At 35.2% G+C, this 19,938-nt stretch overlaps 2 protein-coding genes across 31 annotated transcripts in view; both read right to left on the reverse strand.

Moving 5' to 3' along the window:
• usp6nl (USP6 N-terminal like) overlaps positions 1 to 11,162 on the reverse strand; it is a 59,743-nt gene extending 48,581 nt beyond the window's left edge. Inside the window, exons 1-2 of the mRNA XM_042722237.1 lie at positions 10,847 to 11,162; positions 4,305 to 4,390 (exon numbers count right to left, since the gene is read on the reverse strand). Of these exons, the coding sequence (XP_042578171.1) occupies positions 4,305 to 4,308 (4 nt within the window). The 5' untranslated portion in view covers positions 4,309 to 4,390; positions 10,847 to 11,162. The remainder of the gene's footprint in view (positions 1 to 4,304; positions 4,391 to 10,846) is intronic.
• Positions 11,163 to 14,667: 3,505 nt separating this feature from the next.
• The window catches only part of celf2 (cugbp, Elav-like family member 2), a 146,275-nt gene continuing 141,004 nt past the window's right edge, over positions 14,668 to 19,938 (reverse strand). For all 30 annotated transcript variants that reach the window (XM_042722244.1, XM_042722241.1, XM_042722239.1 and 27 more), the window contains one exon: positions 14,668 to 19,303. The gene's annotated coding sequence lies outside the window, so the exon portion shown is untranslated. The remainder of the gene's footprint in view (positions 19,304 to 19,938) is intronic.

Here is a 19,938-nt window from a genome sequence, read left to right on the forward strand (position 1 = left end):
TAAATGTCAAACTGATGCTGAACACAGGCTAATTAGTATTAGGTTTAAAATGCACCACATAATTATCATAAAATTCTGAATTTATAATAAATGCCCGATTTTCTCTTAGCATTCTACATGCATTTGTGGCCATATGATCCGTAAAACCAATCTTCTGTCGGCAGCTGGTAAAGCTGCTCTGTGTCACAGTACATTATCATTCACATCAATCATAAATTGTGACCAAATCTTTTATATATTAAGAAACATGATCATGCTGAGGGGGGAAAATGAAACAGCATCTTTCTCCTTTTATCCCCCTTCATCTCGTTTCAGGTTCTTGTTTCAGTCCATCCTGGATGAGTCATTTCTCCCATTAGTGCTGCCACTCACAGGGGTACGAGCAGGGGGTAATGAGGGTAATTCACTCAAAAGACACACACACACACACACACACACACACACACACACACACACACACACACACACACACACACACACACACACACACACTCTCTCAGTATCAAAACATCTCACAATCAAGGTCAAAAAATAATCAGTACTGCCAATACTCTACACAAAAAAAAAAGCAGCTGAAAAAATAACAGAAGAAAAAAGTAAAGAAACTAAAAAACAGGCGGTAGATTGCGTTCCCTGGGTTATATTGTCTACTACACCACATCCTCAAGAGTGGCTGAGGACATAGACACGCAGACACGCACACACACACACACACACACACACACACACGCACGCACATTTCTGCTGTGTGGTTGTTTGGTTATTTCAAGTGCCTTTACCGTAACTGGCCTTTGTGTGATTTCTCTATTTCAGTCCTGATCAATGTTGAAGATGAAAGAATTGAGACCATGAGGAAGAACAGAAGAAAAATGTGGAGAGGTGCAGGAAGTGGGGTGTGTAACTAGCTTTAAGGAATACACAAATACACCTTTAAAGGCTTGATTCCCCAGAACTTTTGGTAAAAAGTTTGAGAATTGCTATAAAAGAATAGTTCACCCAGCAAAAAAAAATTGTCTTTTCACACCCGCATGTTGTTATTTGTCTAGTGGAACACAATTATCGCTTTTGGTATTGTTTACAGAGCAAATTACCTACCGACAACAGCACTCTGAGAAATCTAATCGAGTCTGGATGAAAATGTCTGTATCTCATTTGTTTTGACCTTTTCTGTACTGCGCAACTAAACCTAGTTCTTATTGTGTGACTGTCTAGTTCACCTCCATTATTAAACACAGAACTTTTGCCAGCATTAAATATAGCAGTTGGAGGTTCAAAAAGAGAATCAAATCATATGGAGAATCCATGAATTGGTCCCTATATTAGCAGCAGTCAGCTGAATAGTTACTTGAACAGGATATTTTGAGTGTATCATCATTTGTACATTTTAGAAAAACAAAAGAATGAATCATCCAAGAGAAATTCCAACAGCCATCCAAAATAATCAAAACTGTCGAGCTGCAATATCAAAAGCCGAAAACAGTTATTTCCACAAAAATGGAGAAAAATATTAATCCAAGCTATAGAAAATTGATGTATGATGTAAAAAAAAAAAAAATATTTATTGCTTTAAAGATGTTCTGAAGGTGCCAAAGTGTTTTTAATTAATATTTCACTTAGAAATGTAATGTAAACTGAATAAAAAATAAATAAATAAATAAAATAAATCCACTTTTTACTTGCCCTGCCAATATGTTCACTGGCCCTGTCACAAAAAAATAAAATAGCTGCTGTTATCATTGTTTTTGACCCATATTATCTTTATTCTAATATATAAGCTTATATGACACCAAACATTTAGATACAATTCTCGATTCTAATTTCAACACCACAGCAAAAATTACTAGCCTAACAAATAAAGGTAAGTAAACAGTTAGTAAATAAGAACAAATAAACAAATTACAAACAATAGCACAACTGGATATCAAAGATACAAATGAAATGATGCTTTAGGAAAGACTGGCTGAATGAAAATGCAAATTCACTCACTGCCAGCAGGTGGCGCTTATGGAAAAGCAAAAAATACAGTGTTTACTTGGTTAGCGCTGTAAACAAAGCAGCAAAGCCCTCAATAAACACTAACATTACTTCAAATGCATTACACAGAGGCAGGATGAAAAGAAAACGCCATGTAAAGTATTCTGAAGATAGTCAGTTCACCACAGAGATGCATTCATATAAAACCTCCAATTTAATATTTGGGATTTTTTTCCAATATTCTGTGCATTAATGCAATGTATTTAACCTTCTGTCATCAATTACTCCCCCTCATGCAATTCCACACCCATAAGCCTTAATCTTCGAAACACAAATGAAAATATTTTTAAATGAAACCTCCACCAAAAACCAAGTCTTGATTGGTTTATATGAACATATTTAATTTCAAATGCTGTTTAGCATATTTGATATGCTCTATGTATGCAATGTTTATCAGTGTTGTTTATATATGAACAAAACCCTAAATCTGTTCATCACAGGTTTCTTCGAAAAGCTCAATGCATTCATATGTAATACTTTTACAACATCTTTTTGAAAGCATCAAAGTATTAGTGGAATCACTTAAAATAAAATATACAAAATATCTTCATTTGTGTTTCAAAGATGAACAAGTGTCTTATGGGTTTAGAACGACATGAGGGTGAGTAATTAATGACACAATTTTCAGTTTTAAATTTAACCACCCCTTTAAGCATGCAAGAAAAGTGCTCAGAATATACTATTTCAGTTTGACTTCCTCTGTAGGTTTAGTAACATGCTGTCAAAGTATAATCAAGTTAGGGATAATGAGCCGTCAGATCACTATCGTTCGCTTTACTGAAAAAGAAAAGTCCAGCTGGCTAGAGAGTATGTAGCACCATTACTGTTGTTTACTGGTTTGGTGTGGACTCCACAGGGGACACACTGTGTAATCCAGTTAAATCTCTCAACTCAGCCGTCCCCCGACATGGCAGCTGACCAATCCAATCGCCCCATAGTCGCCACAGCAACTGCACACACTTAAATACACTCCGGTCCTCTAAAACCCACCATCTGTGAGATTACATGTCAAACTCCCATAAAACCCTGTTCTTACAGGAACTTACTGAAGGATCGGAGTTGATCTGATGTGAATCAGGGACGTTCTTTAACTAGATTTCATGAAGCTCAAGCTGATTTCAAATCAGATTTGTAGAGCAATGCATCTACAAATAATGCAGTCATGCTATGAAGTCTCATCACATTTACTTAGTGTCACAGCCAGTAACCTCTGCTCTCAACAATAAAATACACCTAATAACACATAAATAATAATGTGCAAAATGTCACAATAAATGCAAAATAATTATTAATTCGTCAGAATATAACCATTAAAACAATGAGTGAAGAAGAAAGCATGCTACATTCTGTAAACATGAACTCACTATACCAAATTTTGATGTAGCATTAGCAGGTGTCATCAGGTTCTTCATGTTGAAAAATATTAAAAAATATAATATTTTACATTAAATTCCAATTAACTTTTAAAATCATTGATTTTATTTGTTAATTTGGACAAAATGTTTAGAATTATAAAATTCAACATTTATTGGTTTATGGCCTACTACTTTTGATCTTTATTTTGACTCACTGTAAAAACAATGAGTGAAGAAGAAAATCAAAACTACTACTTTTGATCTTTATTTTGACTCACTGTACAAAGTTAAATGGTATAAAATTACCAATTTTAAAATTCTATTTTGTTTTGTCTATTTTAAAGTACAGGTGTCAACCACACACAAATTATATTTAGAAGCAAAAAATATTTGCCACAGGTGGACAATTTTATAATTCTGTATAATATCTTATATTTGCCTTAGGCAACAAATTTTCTGATTATATACCATATATATTTGCCATATTATAAACCATAATATATTTGCCAATTTTTCCCCCTCCATTTTCAAATCTCATATCACATTGGAAAGGCATTTGAAAGTTTTTTTTTTTTTTTTTTCAATAAAAATGAAGAGAAAATAATAAAAAAAGTTAAAAATAAAGTAACGTGTAATCCAATTATTTATGGTCCCAAAAAATGTGGCATCCATTTAATAATTTTAATTAAAATTGTAATTTACACTCAATACATTATTATTGCATATTGATTTATACTCTGTAATACAATACTGAGGTGCAGATAATTGCCACTATTTGCATTAAGTAGTATAAATAGCAGTAAATATAATCTATAGCTATTTGCAATTAATAAATGCTAATTCTGTTTTTAATTTATCACACATACTGCTGAGGCTCTGTGTAGAGAATGTTATGCTTATGATATATGTACTCACTCATACTGGGATGCTGGGAGTTGGTAGGGGTGTGTGGTCCAGGTGAGGTTCTTCTCAACAGCTATTCTCCTCAAGGCACTCATGACCTGTACATATCCAACAAATAACACACAAACAAAACACAAAAGCCACTGTGAATGCACATGTAAATATGACAAGCAACTGCTGTAGAAACAGATACTAGAATCGATATTAAGAAAAGCAACAGAAAATCCCGCAGAAAACCACAGCATTCCAGTCAGCCAGCCAAATGTGGTGAAGCAATGCTATCTAACTCCCAAAAACAGCAAAGATAACATTCCTACATCCAAATCAGACATGATCCAGGAATTGTAAACAGAATGATGAAGAAGATAATCCATAAAAAAAGCCCAGTCACTAAACAGGTTTCAGTTTTCATATGAATGTCATTTAATACTTGTATGAATGACATTACATTGCATTACATGACTTTGACCAACATCTTAAAGCCTGATATGCATCATTTAATCATGACAGTAATATAAATTCCTTATAATTTCCTTTTCCCTCCATTACACTGCAAAACAAAATTCTAACTCCACATTACAACTATTACTTGTATTTGTTTACCTGTTTGTTAGTTGTTGTTTTTTAATGGTTAATCTTTGGCAACTCTAATGGTGAAAACAATTAAAAAAAAAAATTAAATAGAAATGAAATATTTAAGAATAAATTTGGATTAACTTGATTAAAAACTTTTCAAGGTTACTTGTATATCCATGCTTATATCATCACAGAATGTAAACTTTCCTATTGCCCAGTTCTCAACCGTGGACAAGGCAATATAATATAAACATTAACATTATGAATTTTTGTAATGCTGCTTTGAAACGATGTGCATTGTGAAAAGCACTATACATAAAATTGCATATACATAAAATTATTGTTTTGAATAACATGTTTCCATTTGTCACCTGTGTTTTAAGGTGCACCACCTTATTTCACACATTTCAAGAGATTTTGCAGATGGCAATGGCATGTTTGGGCTCACAAATATTTTATCCCACACAAAAAAAAAAAAATTTATAACGAAAATTAAGTATATTTAAGAACCATAGATCAGATGTCTTTTTAAATTATTATTACTATTAATAGTAGTGGTAGTAGTATTTGTTACTGTTGTGAATACATTTTATTTTGTTCATACATTTGATTCTCATTACTGTGATACATGTAATTCTATCTGGAATATTTTATGATAATTTTAGCATATAAATAAAAGAAAGTACAAATTTAAACTTGAACTACAAACATGTTTCCCAAGGATTTTATAAACAGATACATATGTGCGTGTCTTCTGGAGGCTATTAGCAAACCAACGGAAATTAATTTTTTTAATTTCCAATTTTACTTTTAGTAAAAAAATCTGAAGTCTGTAGATATGGCTCAAATACCTCCTTAAGTGCAACTCTGTGGGACTTTCCACCAATTTAATCATCCACCTGCCAAAAGTAAATTGATTGGTTACAAAATATCAGCACCTCCTCAACAGTCAGAAACTGACATGTCAACCAGCTCAAACAAGAGAGGACTTTTTTGTTAAGTATCACAAGAAAGTCAACACTCTTCGGCAAGTCAACCAAAAATGGCTTACTTATTGTCTGTAAACATTAAGCTGGGATAGGAGGGAAAAATACACAGCAGCTTAAAAGCGTTTAACAAAGTGGTCTATTACATAAAACCCCATGAAAGCTTATTTCCCCACCATGCACCAAATACAAACACACACACACACAGTGATGATATCAGGACTGTAGTATCAGGCTCGCTGTCATGACCCATGTGAGAGAGCTAAGTGCTACTCCCACCCTTCCTGCCTTTTCTTATTTTATCCGTCTCACTCCTTCATTAAGGATGATTAATAACCCCTCTCACTTACACACCACCCCTGCCTCCTGCAGTCACCATTCACCATAGTAGAGTAATGATCAGTTTCATTGTGTGTGTATGTGAATGATAGTAATGGGACAGCAGCGAGAGGAGGTAATCACTGTAATGTGATGATGCAGACCGGGTGGAGGTGACAGGAAATGATAAGGGTCAACCCGGGATGGGAACAAGATCTCCCATCACATGCTTGTGTGATGAGCAAACTTTGAGTTAAAGGAATAGCTCACTAAAACATTAAAAAAAAAAAAAAAACGTCATTATTTAATTGTTCTAAACCTCAGTCTTTACCACACAATGAAAGTAAACAGTGACCAGAAAAAAAAATAAATAAATACAAAAAACAAAGAAAAAAACTTAAAGTGTCATAAACGCAGTCCATACCAGTCTTATTTTAGAACTGATGATAGTTTTTTATTAATATTTTGAATTGGCTTTTATTTTAATATTTTCCATTTTATGTTTAATTTTAAAGTTTTAGTGATTATTTTGAATTAGATTTTATTTTTATATTTTCCATTTTAAGTTTAATTGTAAAGTTTTAGTGATTTTTTTTTAAATATGCCTATAGTTTTTTTTTAACACTTTAAGTTAGTTATTAGAATAAATAAACTAAAAAATAAACTGTTAACTAAAAAAAATAAAAACAAATACTATACATTTTAAAATGTTTTATTTTAGTTGACTCTACAATAATCCCATTCAATTTTTTGTGCACTAAAGCATTTTATTATACTATAAATATTTGAGTCACGTATAGTGCAACCTCAGTATGAAGTCACTAAAATTACATGGCAACTTAACCATATTTGTATACATGAATGTGTTGCATAGCTTGGAATTATATTAACCAAAGTGGGGAGAAAATCTTTAAGTGAACAAAGGCATAAATTTCCCTGTTTCCTCACGCAAAGCTGCTGTTTTGTAATACTGAGTACAAGTTGCACCAACTTTTATCATTCTTTCTTCTGCTTCTTGTTCTTTCTTCTTCTTTAAGTTTGTCTGGTCACTATCTGTTTTCATTTCATGTGAAAGCAGGAACAGTCTTCAAAACATCTTTTGCCTTCCACGGAAAAAGAAAAGTCACAGAATGTTCATTTTTGAGATTTTTCAGAACTTTTCAGTCAAAAAGACAGTGAAAACACCAGCCAGCTGAGCAAGAGAGAGGGAGAGGGAGAACTCTGGAAAGCTGATCTTAATGCTGGGATTACTGCTGCCATATGTTCACATGTTCTGTGCTGTCAATAGCATGACACCAAGAGGAACAACCGTAGAAAAGTGAACTTAACCTAGTACATTCAACACAGCCACATCATATTTGATTTAACATCTGAATATGTGTGCATATTTGTGTGTGTGGGCTGACCGACTCGTTGTGTGCCAGACCGGTCCTCTCTGCCAGTGGGCATCAGTACCAGCACCGGCCGCCCCTCAGTGCCAGGGCAGCAGCTCAGGAATGTGAAGACCCTTAGTGCTGTGTCTTTATGCAAGTGAGCCTCTATTCTTTTTTCTTTTTTTTTCTTTGCACAGTTAGAGTAGTCGCTTTGAGCTATATATTGAGTATTTGTAGTAAAAGTCTGTTATTATTTAGTTGAGAATATAATTTGATTTTAATATAATTTCTAGTTGCCCATTGCATTTCCTAAAGTTCATGCCAATAGACATTTGTGTGAATGTGTGTATTAAAATTCTATATTAAACTCTAATATTAAGATTCCAAGATTCCATTTTGACTAAATAAAGTAAAAATTAAAATGAACTATACTGCTGAATTACTGCTACAACAGCTGTTTGGTCGAATTGATGTGGACTGATTGAAAAACCAACAAACCAAAAAAAAAAAAAAAAGCAAAGCAAAACAAAATAAAACAGAACCATACAAATCAAAACAAAGAGAAAAAGAAGAGAAGAGAAGAGAAGAGAGGAGAGGAGAGGAGAGGAGAGGAGAGGAGAGGAGAGGAGAAGAGAAGAGAAGAGAAGAGAAGAGAAGAGAAGAGAAGAGAAGAGAAGAGAACAAAGAACACAGAGCAAAGCAAGGCACAACAAAACAAAACAGAACAAAACCATACAAGGCAAAAAAAATAAATAAAAAAGACAAAAAAACAGCAATAAAAAACAAAAACAAAGCAAGATAAAACAGAACCATACAAATCAAAACACAGAGCAAAGCTAAACAAAACCGAACAGAGCAGAACAGAACCATACAAAAAAACAACAATCAACCAACCAAACAAACAAAAAACAGAGCAAAACAAAGTGAAATAAAACAGAACCATACAAAACCTGCAGAGCAAAGCAAAGCAAAAACAACAAAACCCCTGTTTATTACAAGCAAATAAATAAATAACAAAAAAAGCAGAAAACACAGAGATATTGTTAGCTATATCACTCACCCAAAATGGCAAGTAACAAAACAACAATGGCAATGTCTGTGTGTTTCTGAGTTTGGGGGAAGTGTTTCACTAAAGTAATAACTGCTTCCTACACCAGTGCCCACCAGAGAACTGTCTAATGTACCAGCTATGAAAGCTTTGCTCCATTTTGTTGCCATGGCACATCCTCCCCCACACACAGGAAGTGATCTATCCTTATCTGTTGGCTAAACCAGTTGAGTTCTTCACCAGCTCCTCTCTACCTTTCCAGATGAAGTCATCCATCATACATCTGTGTGTGTTTCAACTATTACACTGCCTCTTACTTCATTCTAAGAAGTTAGGAGAATAATGAAAGCTTCAGGGATGCTGCTACTGTGACTGTCTGGGGGTTTTTGATTGTTTGGAGCTATGTTTTCTTTTTAATAGTCTTATAACCACAACATCATTTAATCTGGGACAGTGCTTTAAGATTTACAAAAATTAAAAAAAAAACAAATAAACCTTATACCCATTATATACATAAAACATACATACATACTGGAAAACAGGAGTATACGTTTCTTTCTGCTGTGTGTGGGGGAGGATGTGCCATTCTATTAATTCATTATTTTATATATCTTTATATATATATATATATATATATATATATATATATATATAACGATATATAAAATAATGAATTAATAGAATTATTCTTAAACATAATGTGTTTTTAATGTGTGCCTTTTTACTTACTATTTTTACTGTGCATACAGGCTAGTAACTTTTACCTTATTAATATGCCCCATAATTACATTTTGAAACATAAAAAGGCAGTGCATTTAGATAAACTACTTATTTTACAGTTAATCCACACTATTTTGAGGGAATCAAATGCACTGTACCTAAATGTTGCTGTTGAAAAATTTAATGTTTACTATTTAATAATATGTTATGTTCAGCATCCACTGATATAAATATATCAATAATTAGTTCTTGACCACTGTATTGACCATACATAAAAAATGTATAAGAATCTGCAATGTACTCTAGTTTTAACTCTGTCTGGCCGCTAATGCACCACAATTTCCCTCATGAGATCAATAAAGTACATTGTCATCATCTAATAAATTCTATCTAATCAATTGTTTGTACATTTAAGTACAAAATCTAATTGTTTTAAGCATAAACATGAATGTATAGTTTGTTTGCCATTGTTTTCTAGTGTTTTTTTTTTTATTATACTGAAGTAGGCAAATTTCTTGGGAATTTAACACATGTACTGTACGTTATTTGCTCTGGATCGCACATGTTGGCTTACAGCTGTGAAAGCTGATGTTGGTGAGGCTCTGCTAATATAAGAGGACAGTGATGTGTGTGGTCAGCATATGCGCATGTGCACAGCTCAGCAGAATGTGAGACATGAAAACACACACTCACCCAAACCCTTTAAATAGGATCAGAAGCACTGGTTTATATAAACCACACTGACAAAATATATGAATTATGATAAATTAGTAATGTAATATACTCAATTAGGCTGTGCTTCGTGAGATGAGCTTGACTCCATCATAAAGATTGTGTGCTAAAATGATTTCGCAATCATGGCTCTGTAATTATTTCCACATTCAGAATATTTGCATTGTACTTAAAGGTATTTAAAAGAATACTACTGTAAATAATCAGTAAAAAAATATCGTAATACCACAGTACTTTATAGTAAGTGGAAACGTCAGGAAGCTGACTAACCTATTTCAGTGTTCTCTTACAGTACAGTATGCAGAATAAATATTGATTTAAAACCCGAATGCATTTGCATTGTAAATTTCAAACCTGAAATTCCTTGCATCTCCACAAATTAATGTACCAAAACATTTAAAGGCGTTCGGGACACCTCGTGGAAGACAGCGCGCTCAGCCAATCACCGCTCTGCATCTGTGTCCTCAGCCAATCAGCGCGCGTCATTTGTGTTTAAGACCAGCCCATCAGCATCAATCCCGCTGCTGGAGGCCACCCGAGCGTTTGGCTCGGTAGGCCTCATTGAATACAATTATAAACAACTTCAGAGTAAATAACGCAGCATTTCTCTCTGGAGGAGTTCATAAACATATACACACAAGCATACCGCCCTATTTCCGGGATTTAAACTCCCTTTAACTGCCTCGGTTGACTCCGAGGGGCTCAAACTGCCCCGCTAGCGCTACTTAAGCACAGAAAACAAACATAACTTCACCCACATCAGTATCTCAAGATCACAGTTGATCATTAATACGCGTTTACCTTCGTCCCTCGCGTCCGCGCTCCGCTTACATCCCTTCAGCCGGTTCTGTGGCATAAACGCGAGCGGAAAACACGCATTGTCCCGCATCAGGAAGTCCGCGGTGTTCCCGCTGAAGTGAGCAAGAGTGAGTGAGTGAGTGCGTTCGCTATGGCAACCCCTGCAGCAGCTCAGGTGCTCGCGCGCCGCCCGCCAAACACTGCCCACATCATCACCAGTCATGCAGTTACTGTGCGCACCCGAGTCTTGCGTGAAATGTGATGATGACTGTGATTTCCTGTGCATTTCATTTCAGTTTCTATGAATTTAAGGTGCCCACGTTCAGCATTACTTTATTTAGACAGAAAACGTCACGAGATTTTTCGTATTAATTTTGTGTTAATATAAATTGTGTTATAAATAAATTATATCAAGTACTGCAAAAGAAGGGCTATATATGTCAAGCAAAACATCATACTTCAATAAGCCTATCCTTTTTCTTTTTTAATATATATCATACATAGATAAAGCAACAGATAAAATGTGATAGTGCATATAGGATAATATTTGTTGTTGTGATTGATGTTTCTGAAATTGTGTGTTTTAATAAATAGTTTTTATAACTTAGTGTTGCCTGTCGGTGTGTTCGGTTATGTATCATGATGAGCGGTTTACTGACTCCATCTGGTGGCCAAAGGATGCAACCGCACAGAACTCTCACTTTCAAAACACAGTTAAACGTTTTAGTGCTACAGTGTAATAATTACACAAATAAGTACTGCGTAATATTGATTAATACCTGCGTACTATAGGGTTAGTGCTTGGGGTTACACTCTATTTTAAGGTGTCTGTTACAGTGTAATTATACAATTAAGACTTATTGAGTATTATTAATTAACTAGGCCTACATGTAGGCTACTTAGCCCACTCTATGGTTTGGGTTAGGGTTACTTGCATGTAATTATGCATAATTTATTGTTATTATAATAGTAAGTACATGCAACGTGTAACAAGGACACCTTAAAAGTGTTACAGTGTTTGGCTTAAGTTAGTTACTTGTGATCATTCGTTGTACTGTTTACTTAGTACATGCAATTTGTAGCAAAGACGCAATAAAATGCAGTGTCCTATTAAACACCGGGTAGATTTCACCATTAGAATCACATCTTCTTCCTGTCCTTTGTGTGTGTGTGTGTGTGTGTGTGTGTGTGTGTGTGTGTGTGTGTGTGTGTGGTTTTTATGGAATCATATAGCCAATATTTATGTCAGCATGAAAATGACGCACAATCCATAATTTAGTGATAACTTTATGGAACATTTGATAGTGTAGTTGGCTACTTACTGTAGTTTAGACAAATCCAGCGGTAAAAAGCCTTTGTCTTCAAGCGTCTTCTCTTTGGTCGTGTGTTGCCCTTCCATTTTTTTTTTTTTTGTCTCTGTATTACATGTAGTTACTTTAAACTTAACGTTAAGAAGGTATATTGCTTGCTATAATACTACAATATGTAGCCTACTGTGGTAATAAACGATTACTGATAGGCCTATGCCACAGCATTATAACGGAGACCAAGATACGTTAACGAATACAAATACTGTATGTCTAGTATGATACGTTGTAATATCGATTATTATTATTATTTGATTTTTTATTTATTTTTTGGGCACTTTTACATAAAGACTCTTCATTTAAAACCATTAGACACTTAAAGTGTACATATTTATCAGATATTTATATTTGTACATATTTATATATGCAATACCCACCTTGTACAAATGCACTTGCGCAGGGTGACCACTAAAGGGCAACAAACACCGGGTTTTGAAAATGCTCATTTTCATTCACTATATTAATTTGAATAAAAACCGTGATACTAACAAATAACGTAGGCTATACATTTCGGTAGTCTTTTGTTCTCTCCTTGCATTGATTGCTTTCAAAATATTCACTTTAAATAGGCTACCTGTCACCTCACTTATAGGCCTACTTCCTTGTAATATGACTTTAGGAAGATGTTCATAATTGATGAGGTGCAATTCGCCCTTAAACACATTGAAAGTATCAGCTTGTCACGCAGTGCTTTGAATATTCTCATTCCAGCACATTAGGAAGTTATTAGGATATATGCAATGTCTGTCTACCAATTATATTGTTACATTGTTTGTTTTTCACCATGAGAGTAGTTTGACCAGTTAAATAATTGTGAATGAACACCTTACCCTACATCAAAAAACATGTAGGGTGTGTGTGTGTTACTAATAATACATTAGGCCTTATCCTAACTAGAATATAGACCATATAGTTGCATTATATATCACATAGAATTCATCCTTCAGGTTAGTTTCATCTTACCTGCAGCCATATGGCCATGATCGGTCAGATCCAGTTTTTTTCTATCTCTCTCTTATTAAAGATACTCTACCTTCAGCTCAGAGCCAGAGAAAGTCTTTTGTACTTGTCTGATGTGATGCTTCTGTGTTCCAGCAGCAGACATCTTTGATAAAGTTTTCTGATTTCTTATATAGCCCTAAGTTCAGTTTTCACACACAGTGACACGGACTCTCGTAGTTCAGCTTTTTCTGAAGTGATAAGGATGTAACATATTTTGACAGCATCATGTCTGAAAACGCACCAACATGGAACTTTTAAGTTTAACTATTGTGACTCACACTTTTACTGCTTTGTACCTCCGTTAAAGAATAATAATAAGAAAAAAAAAAGTTTGTCCTTAGATGTGTGTCTTTGTGGTAAAATATTCCTGCAACAAAAAACCTCTTCATTTCCTCAACACAAGAGCTAAGTGCTATCTTGGTATTTTCTCTATAGAACCACAGCTTTCAATGGAATCTCGGAATTAAAGGGACAGTGCACCCAAAAATGCAAATTTTGTCATCAGTTCTGCACCTCGCACAGAAGCAATAGTATTTCTTTAGAAGCCACGAAATATACCGCACAAGTAGTATTGACTACATTTATGGTGTTTTTTGCCCCATTCAGAGCTCAATATTCGAAGTCCCCATCTACTTTTATTGTAAAATGTGCGATTTATATCATACACTTTTCGAGTGACATGAGGGTGAGTAAATGACAGAATATTTATTGTTGGGTGCACTATCCCTTCAATGTATTGTTATGCAAATAACAAAATCAAGCACTGAATCCCTGGCCCCTGCTCTAACTGGAGTTTCCAAAATACTTGAACACTTAAGTATCATTTGTAACGCTTTATAATGGTAGTAAATTGATTTGGGACTCTCTGGTATCTCTGTAGGGATGCAGTGAACACATGGACAGCACATAGTGGATAGGGACACAGACAGAAGGACAGACGGGGGTCTCGCCCAGAGCAGCGGTACAGTACAGAACAGTGTGACCTCTTAGTCAGCGCCTTCAGGTTTGTGCCCCACCATCGGCGAGTATTTATGTTACATTTCAAATCAAATCTAGTGGAAAAATGGGACAGTTTTTAAAAATGATGATACGATTTCCAGTTTTTCGCTTTGAGGTCAAACATTAGGAAGCGAAAGGCCGGGGGCCTCGCAAAGGGGTGTTTTATAAACGCCTGTCCATCTACTGTTACAGCAAGTTGGGCTGCACAGAAATATACATATATAAATCTTTATGTATATTTACCATGTTTGGTGATGAGACTGAAATTAATCGAAAATGTAAATAAAAGAAATCAAATAGGAAATCAAATAACCAAGAAACAGTCCATCAAACGGCACAGAAAAAAAAAGTGGAAGGGAGATAGAAACGAGACGTGAAACACCGGAGGGTTGCGTGAACATTTGTACAACATCGGACAGGTACTGGAACACCACGCCACAGAGAAAGAGACGAGTATTAGGAAAAATGGTTTAATATCGGAGACAGAGGCAAAAAACTGCATCACACAAGAACATACATTTACAAAAATAAGTCTGACTGTTCCAGCTACACAGTTAGGTTAACAGCAAAGACAGAGAAACCAGAAAAATCTAAACAGCTAAAAGCAAAGTCCTCAAATTACTTTTATCTTGTTTGTCAAACTAATACATTTATCCACTGAAGGTGACTAAATACTTCTAAATCATCTAATCGTCTTTATCATGGTGACTGCACAATACTTAACTAAATGAAACTTACCGCTGTTGTAAAGACTCTTTGTAAAGACAAACGGCATTACGTATTTATAAGCCAAAAGGAAAACTCCTCGACCCTCTTTCCGAGAAAGGAAACGAACGAAAAAAAAAGGAAAGCAAATACTGATGTGAAGAATAAAGAAGAGGAGGCTAAAGATACCAAGCCAAAGTTCTTCTAAAAAATCTTTATATCAAAACCTAACGTTCTGGACGCCACCTAGAAATCAAACTCGGGAACCAGTCGCTGTCGGCCCCTGGCTGGGGCCGCGCAGCCTGTCGGATAGTTTTTTTTTTTTTTTCTTTGTTTTTTTCCTTTAATTGCCAGTATAAAAAGTTCCACTGGTACAAAAGGCATAAGTACAATCAGTGATAGAAATAGGAAAGCCTGCTTTTTTTGTACTTTTTAAATTCCCATCCAATGACAGATTTTCAAAGTGTTGTCAAACAAACATGAATCACGCTTACATAATCCACTGAAATGCATTGACTTTGGCTTTTCTCAAGACAATACTTAAAACTATTTAAATCTTTTTAGAATCAAACAAAATGATATTAATCTACAGACGACAAGCTTTTGTTACGGCACGTTAGATAAACACATACATTTCCAAAAAACTTGACATAAGCCAAAATGCAAAGAAACTACACATCATTTTTTTCTTTAAAATACACTTGTTAAATAGCACTTAAGAGAAAGAAAGAAACCAAAGAAACAACAAACAGATTTCAGATGCGCGTGGTGCAGAAAACCCCTGAGTGAAGAGTCTCAGCGAGAACTCCTTGTGAGTTTGTGCTTTACTAAACATCTAACAAATGTGTGTGTGAAATTGTGCTGGCCGTGAAAGCTTACCCTGTTTTGTCTGAAGTTGATTGTGACGAAGTGTGGTAAACGAAACAGAACACTGAGATAGAAATGAATAACTATCATATTTCAGAAGCCCCGATACGGCACTGTGCTGAGGTAAAAACACTTACGCCGAACTGTGGTTCATTACAGAGCGATATTACATCAAGTCAAACGAATCAAATGAGGTCAAGCAAAGATGCATTCCATGAAAAATTTCGCATGATTATAATTTCTTAAATGATCGGTCTTGCGAACAAAATTTTCAGCAACTTTCCGGGAGGGTTAAGTAGCAAGTCAATTGACTCAACCGCTGTACGGGGTAAGCGTAAAGAGTCGTCAATTTTAATACCGCGCGATAACGCTGTGCTAGTGCGCATGTGCTTTTGTGCTTGTGCTAGTGGTTATACGATTTGGCAAAGAGAACAGTATATCATAAACCGACCAACTCGAACTTCCCAATACAAAACTTAATCGCTATCGGGTAAATTATAGAAAAACATTAAAATTTTTTGGGCCTCTTTCATGAAAGACAAGTAGATAGTATTTCTGTATAAACCATTCGTACAAATTTTTCTTGTGCGCAACAAAAGCCATTGGTCAGTTAACAGTTCAGTTTGGTTTTAAGACATTCGATTTACATGTTTTTACGAACAATGTACACAATTTTTTTTTCTGGATGTGCGTGACAATTTACGTAAGAATTGTCACAGGACACAATTCACGCAATTTAAAAGTCTTGTACAAAATTTGACTTCAAATGGTTGCATGTAATTCACGCAGGACAGTTTATGTACAAGTGGTTTGCGTATGATATACAGATAAATTTGTTTACTTATGCACAATTTACGTTTACAGTTTTTTACAGAAGTCTACGAAAATTGAAATAAAAAATGGTTACGAACAATTTAGGCAAATTTGTTCTTGTTTCATGAATGAGTCCCTTTTTGTTTCTCAACTGGCACAAAGTTTGGCAAATCCAGTTTTGGCTAAAGATTAGAAATAACATGGACGAATAGACAACAAACAACCGTTCATAGTTCAGACACACATCTGTACGCAGTCACACAAAACTAACACACACACACAACCTTGGCACACATTTTAAATGTGCAACAATGTATTCCAGCCCATTAATACTGATCGACGTGTTAAGGCAACGGCATAGCTTGGGTATAAAATAGTGCTATAGAGTGAAGTAAACTGGTTTTGAGGGGGCTGCCTGTAAACTACGTTTGTAAACAATATTTTTACGGGCCGTTCAAACGATGTGTAAACGTTTACAGCAAAGTGCTACAGGCGCTATCGAACACTGCGGATCACGCTAAACTACTTTGGCATCAGGACAGAGTTTTGGTTGTCCTACGAACGTAAAATAGTCCTGATAAAGGCAGCAGAAAGCGAGACTTCTCTGAGACGTTTCGAGTTTAACGTTGAGGAACACATATCAGCTGATTCGTAATGATTATGTGGCTGTCATAATGGCCCTGTATTATATTATGATGGTCTAAAGTTCAACGCTTGATTCACAAAATGATGTCCCGTCACACACGAAATAGTTTACTGACAAACATTATGTATCAGATGAATTTGTCCTGTCAAATCTGGGCCTTCTGTGGTGAATTGTGTGTAAGTGTGTGTATAAGAAGAACTGCTGAGACTCGTTCTCAGGGGCTCAAATACACACACCGTCAAAGAAAAGAGGGTTGTGAGGTCAACCTTTAGCACAGGTGTGTGTATGCGTGCATGTGTGTGTGTGTGTGTGTGCTTACCTGTGAATGTATGTATGTGTGTGTGTGTGCTTGTGAGAGCGATAATGACACATGGGCACTTTTTACATCTTTACAAATAAAGAAAAAAGAAAGTAAAGCAAAAACATGAACAGTTTCAGGCAACAAGACCACAGAAGAGCAAGTTAACAACCTTTTTTAAATCTATATCTTTAAATATGAGGGTTCCATACAAAACACTTACGTAATAAAATACCCATGTTATCAAATAATTTCACAAGTAAAACACTGAAGCTGTAGGCAGGATGTACCGTCAGAATTTGGCACTAAATTCCACTCATCTTGTTTTTTCTTTATAAGAAAAAAAAAATCACATTTTGCTGAACAACATAACACATCTAAATATTGTTTCCCACAATAGAAATAAAATAATATAATGACATAGATGCTTCACAAGCCGACACTGTAACTTTTAAGAATTTTTATATAGCTAATTACCCAACAAGAAATTTAGCAAAGAGGGACTCCTATCAAAAAAACTAAACAAAAATAAAGAACAAAAAAACAAGGAAAAAACAAACAAACAAAACAAAACAAAAAAAAAGTAGTAGTAATAGTACTTATGAAAGGCTTTGTCTATTGTTCAAGTAAATTGATTTTTAGTCTTCTCTTTAAAAACATGAGACAAATAAGACTGTTAGACTTGATGAAACCACGACTTTATCCACGAAAAGCACCGACGGGACCGCGGGTTACACAAACTCTGTTTTTTTTTTCCTCTATACATTTAAACAGTATAAAATATAGGTCATTTCATGTGCATTTAAACCACAGATTGTCTAACTGTAAGTCAGTTCAGCAAAAGGTGTGACACGTAGGTAGCATTTCCCCCCAAACAGGGCAATCTTGTGTGTGTGTTTTTTTTTTTAATACCTTTACTACTCTAGAAAAAAGTGGTTTTATATAGACTTTAATGAGAAATCAAGCCACTTAAAATGGCCTTATCAAAAAACTTTACACTGCCTGAAAAATGTAAAAACCACGAGCAAGCTCTGAGAGATTCTAATATCGATCAGACAGCTTTTTTTTTTTTTTTTTTTTATTAAAACTGCGTGGAAGTAGTCTATTCGTTTAGAAACCAGCGTGGGTTTCTTACGGCAGGCCTCAAATTAAGAGTGTTGCCGACAGTAAGTCCCAACGCCAATCCCTGTATTAAACGTTCAAGTTTACTTTAAACGAATGAAAAACAAAAAACAACAACATAAAGAGAGAGAGAGAGAAACAAAAAACAATCTGACAAATAAAAAAGAAACAAAAAAAGTCAAACGCAAATATTTGTAATTGTTTTGCCACAGGATTTTTTTTTTTTCTTTTTTTTTTCTTTGTTTTCTTAAAATGATGCTCTGGTTATGTTAGTAAATATACTCTGTCTCTAGAGTGTGAATGCAGCGTTTTCACATTATTATTATTATTTTTTTTTTTTTTTGTCTTTCCTCCCTTCCTTCCTTCCCTCCCTCGCTCCCTCCCTCACCAGTTAATCGAAACAAACAAAAACAAAACAAAAACAAGAAAAAAAAAAGCTCAAAATGAGGTCACATGCGAAAATTTTCCAAAAAGATCAGGCTAAGATCAAAGTACAAAGATCAGTAAAAGGAGACCAGATTATGAGCAGGAGAACTCAGAAAGACATCAGAAACAATGACGGGACGATGAGACGGGGGTTTTTTTGTACGCCACGTAGACATGCTAGGCAAACGATGAGCATAGAGTCATGGAGATGAGTTCTAGGGAAGAAAACGGGAGAGGAGAGTTACACACACAGCTCCGGCACACAACTAACATCATTAAACCATGTGAACAACAAACGAACAAACAAAACAAACAAACAAACAAACAGCAGCAGCTATATTAACCAGCGTTTCACCAACATCACATTAGCATTTTTTTTTTTTCGTACAATACACAAATTTTTAATAAATTGCCAACATGTACACGTAAATGAGGCATTCGCTCACAGAGAATACAAACACACACTCCATCTCCTCCATACAGACATACACCCAAAAGTATCCATCCTGATCCGAGACCACAGATGGATCGCCGTTTGGGAGAGATTATTCCGTTTTTTTTTTTTTTTTTTTTTGGAGAGTACGAACAAAATCCAAACAATACGAAACAAAATGAAACGAAAAAGAGATTTCACTTATGAAGTGCCACTACTTATGACGAAATAGAGCAGAGGAAGAGAGAGTCGGGACAGATATGATGGGGACGTGACGGATGGGATTGTGGGAAATGGCGAGAGGGAAGGTGAGAGAGAGAGAGAAAGAAAGAAAGAAAAAGAGGGGTTTTGTACGTGATTCTGTGTTCTCGTCAAACGACAGATTGTGTGGTTTAAGAAGACTACCGGACGAGGCTC

This window comes from Cyprinus carpio, chromosome B4, assembly GCF_018340385.1.
Source record: "Cyprinus carpio isolate SPL01 chromosome B4, ASM1834038v1, whole genome shotgun sequence".
NCBI classification, from domain to species: Eukaryota; Metazoa; Chordata; class Actinopteri; order Cypriniformes; family Cyprinidae; genus Cyprinus; species Cyprinus carpio.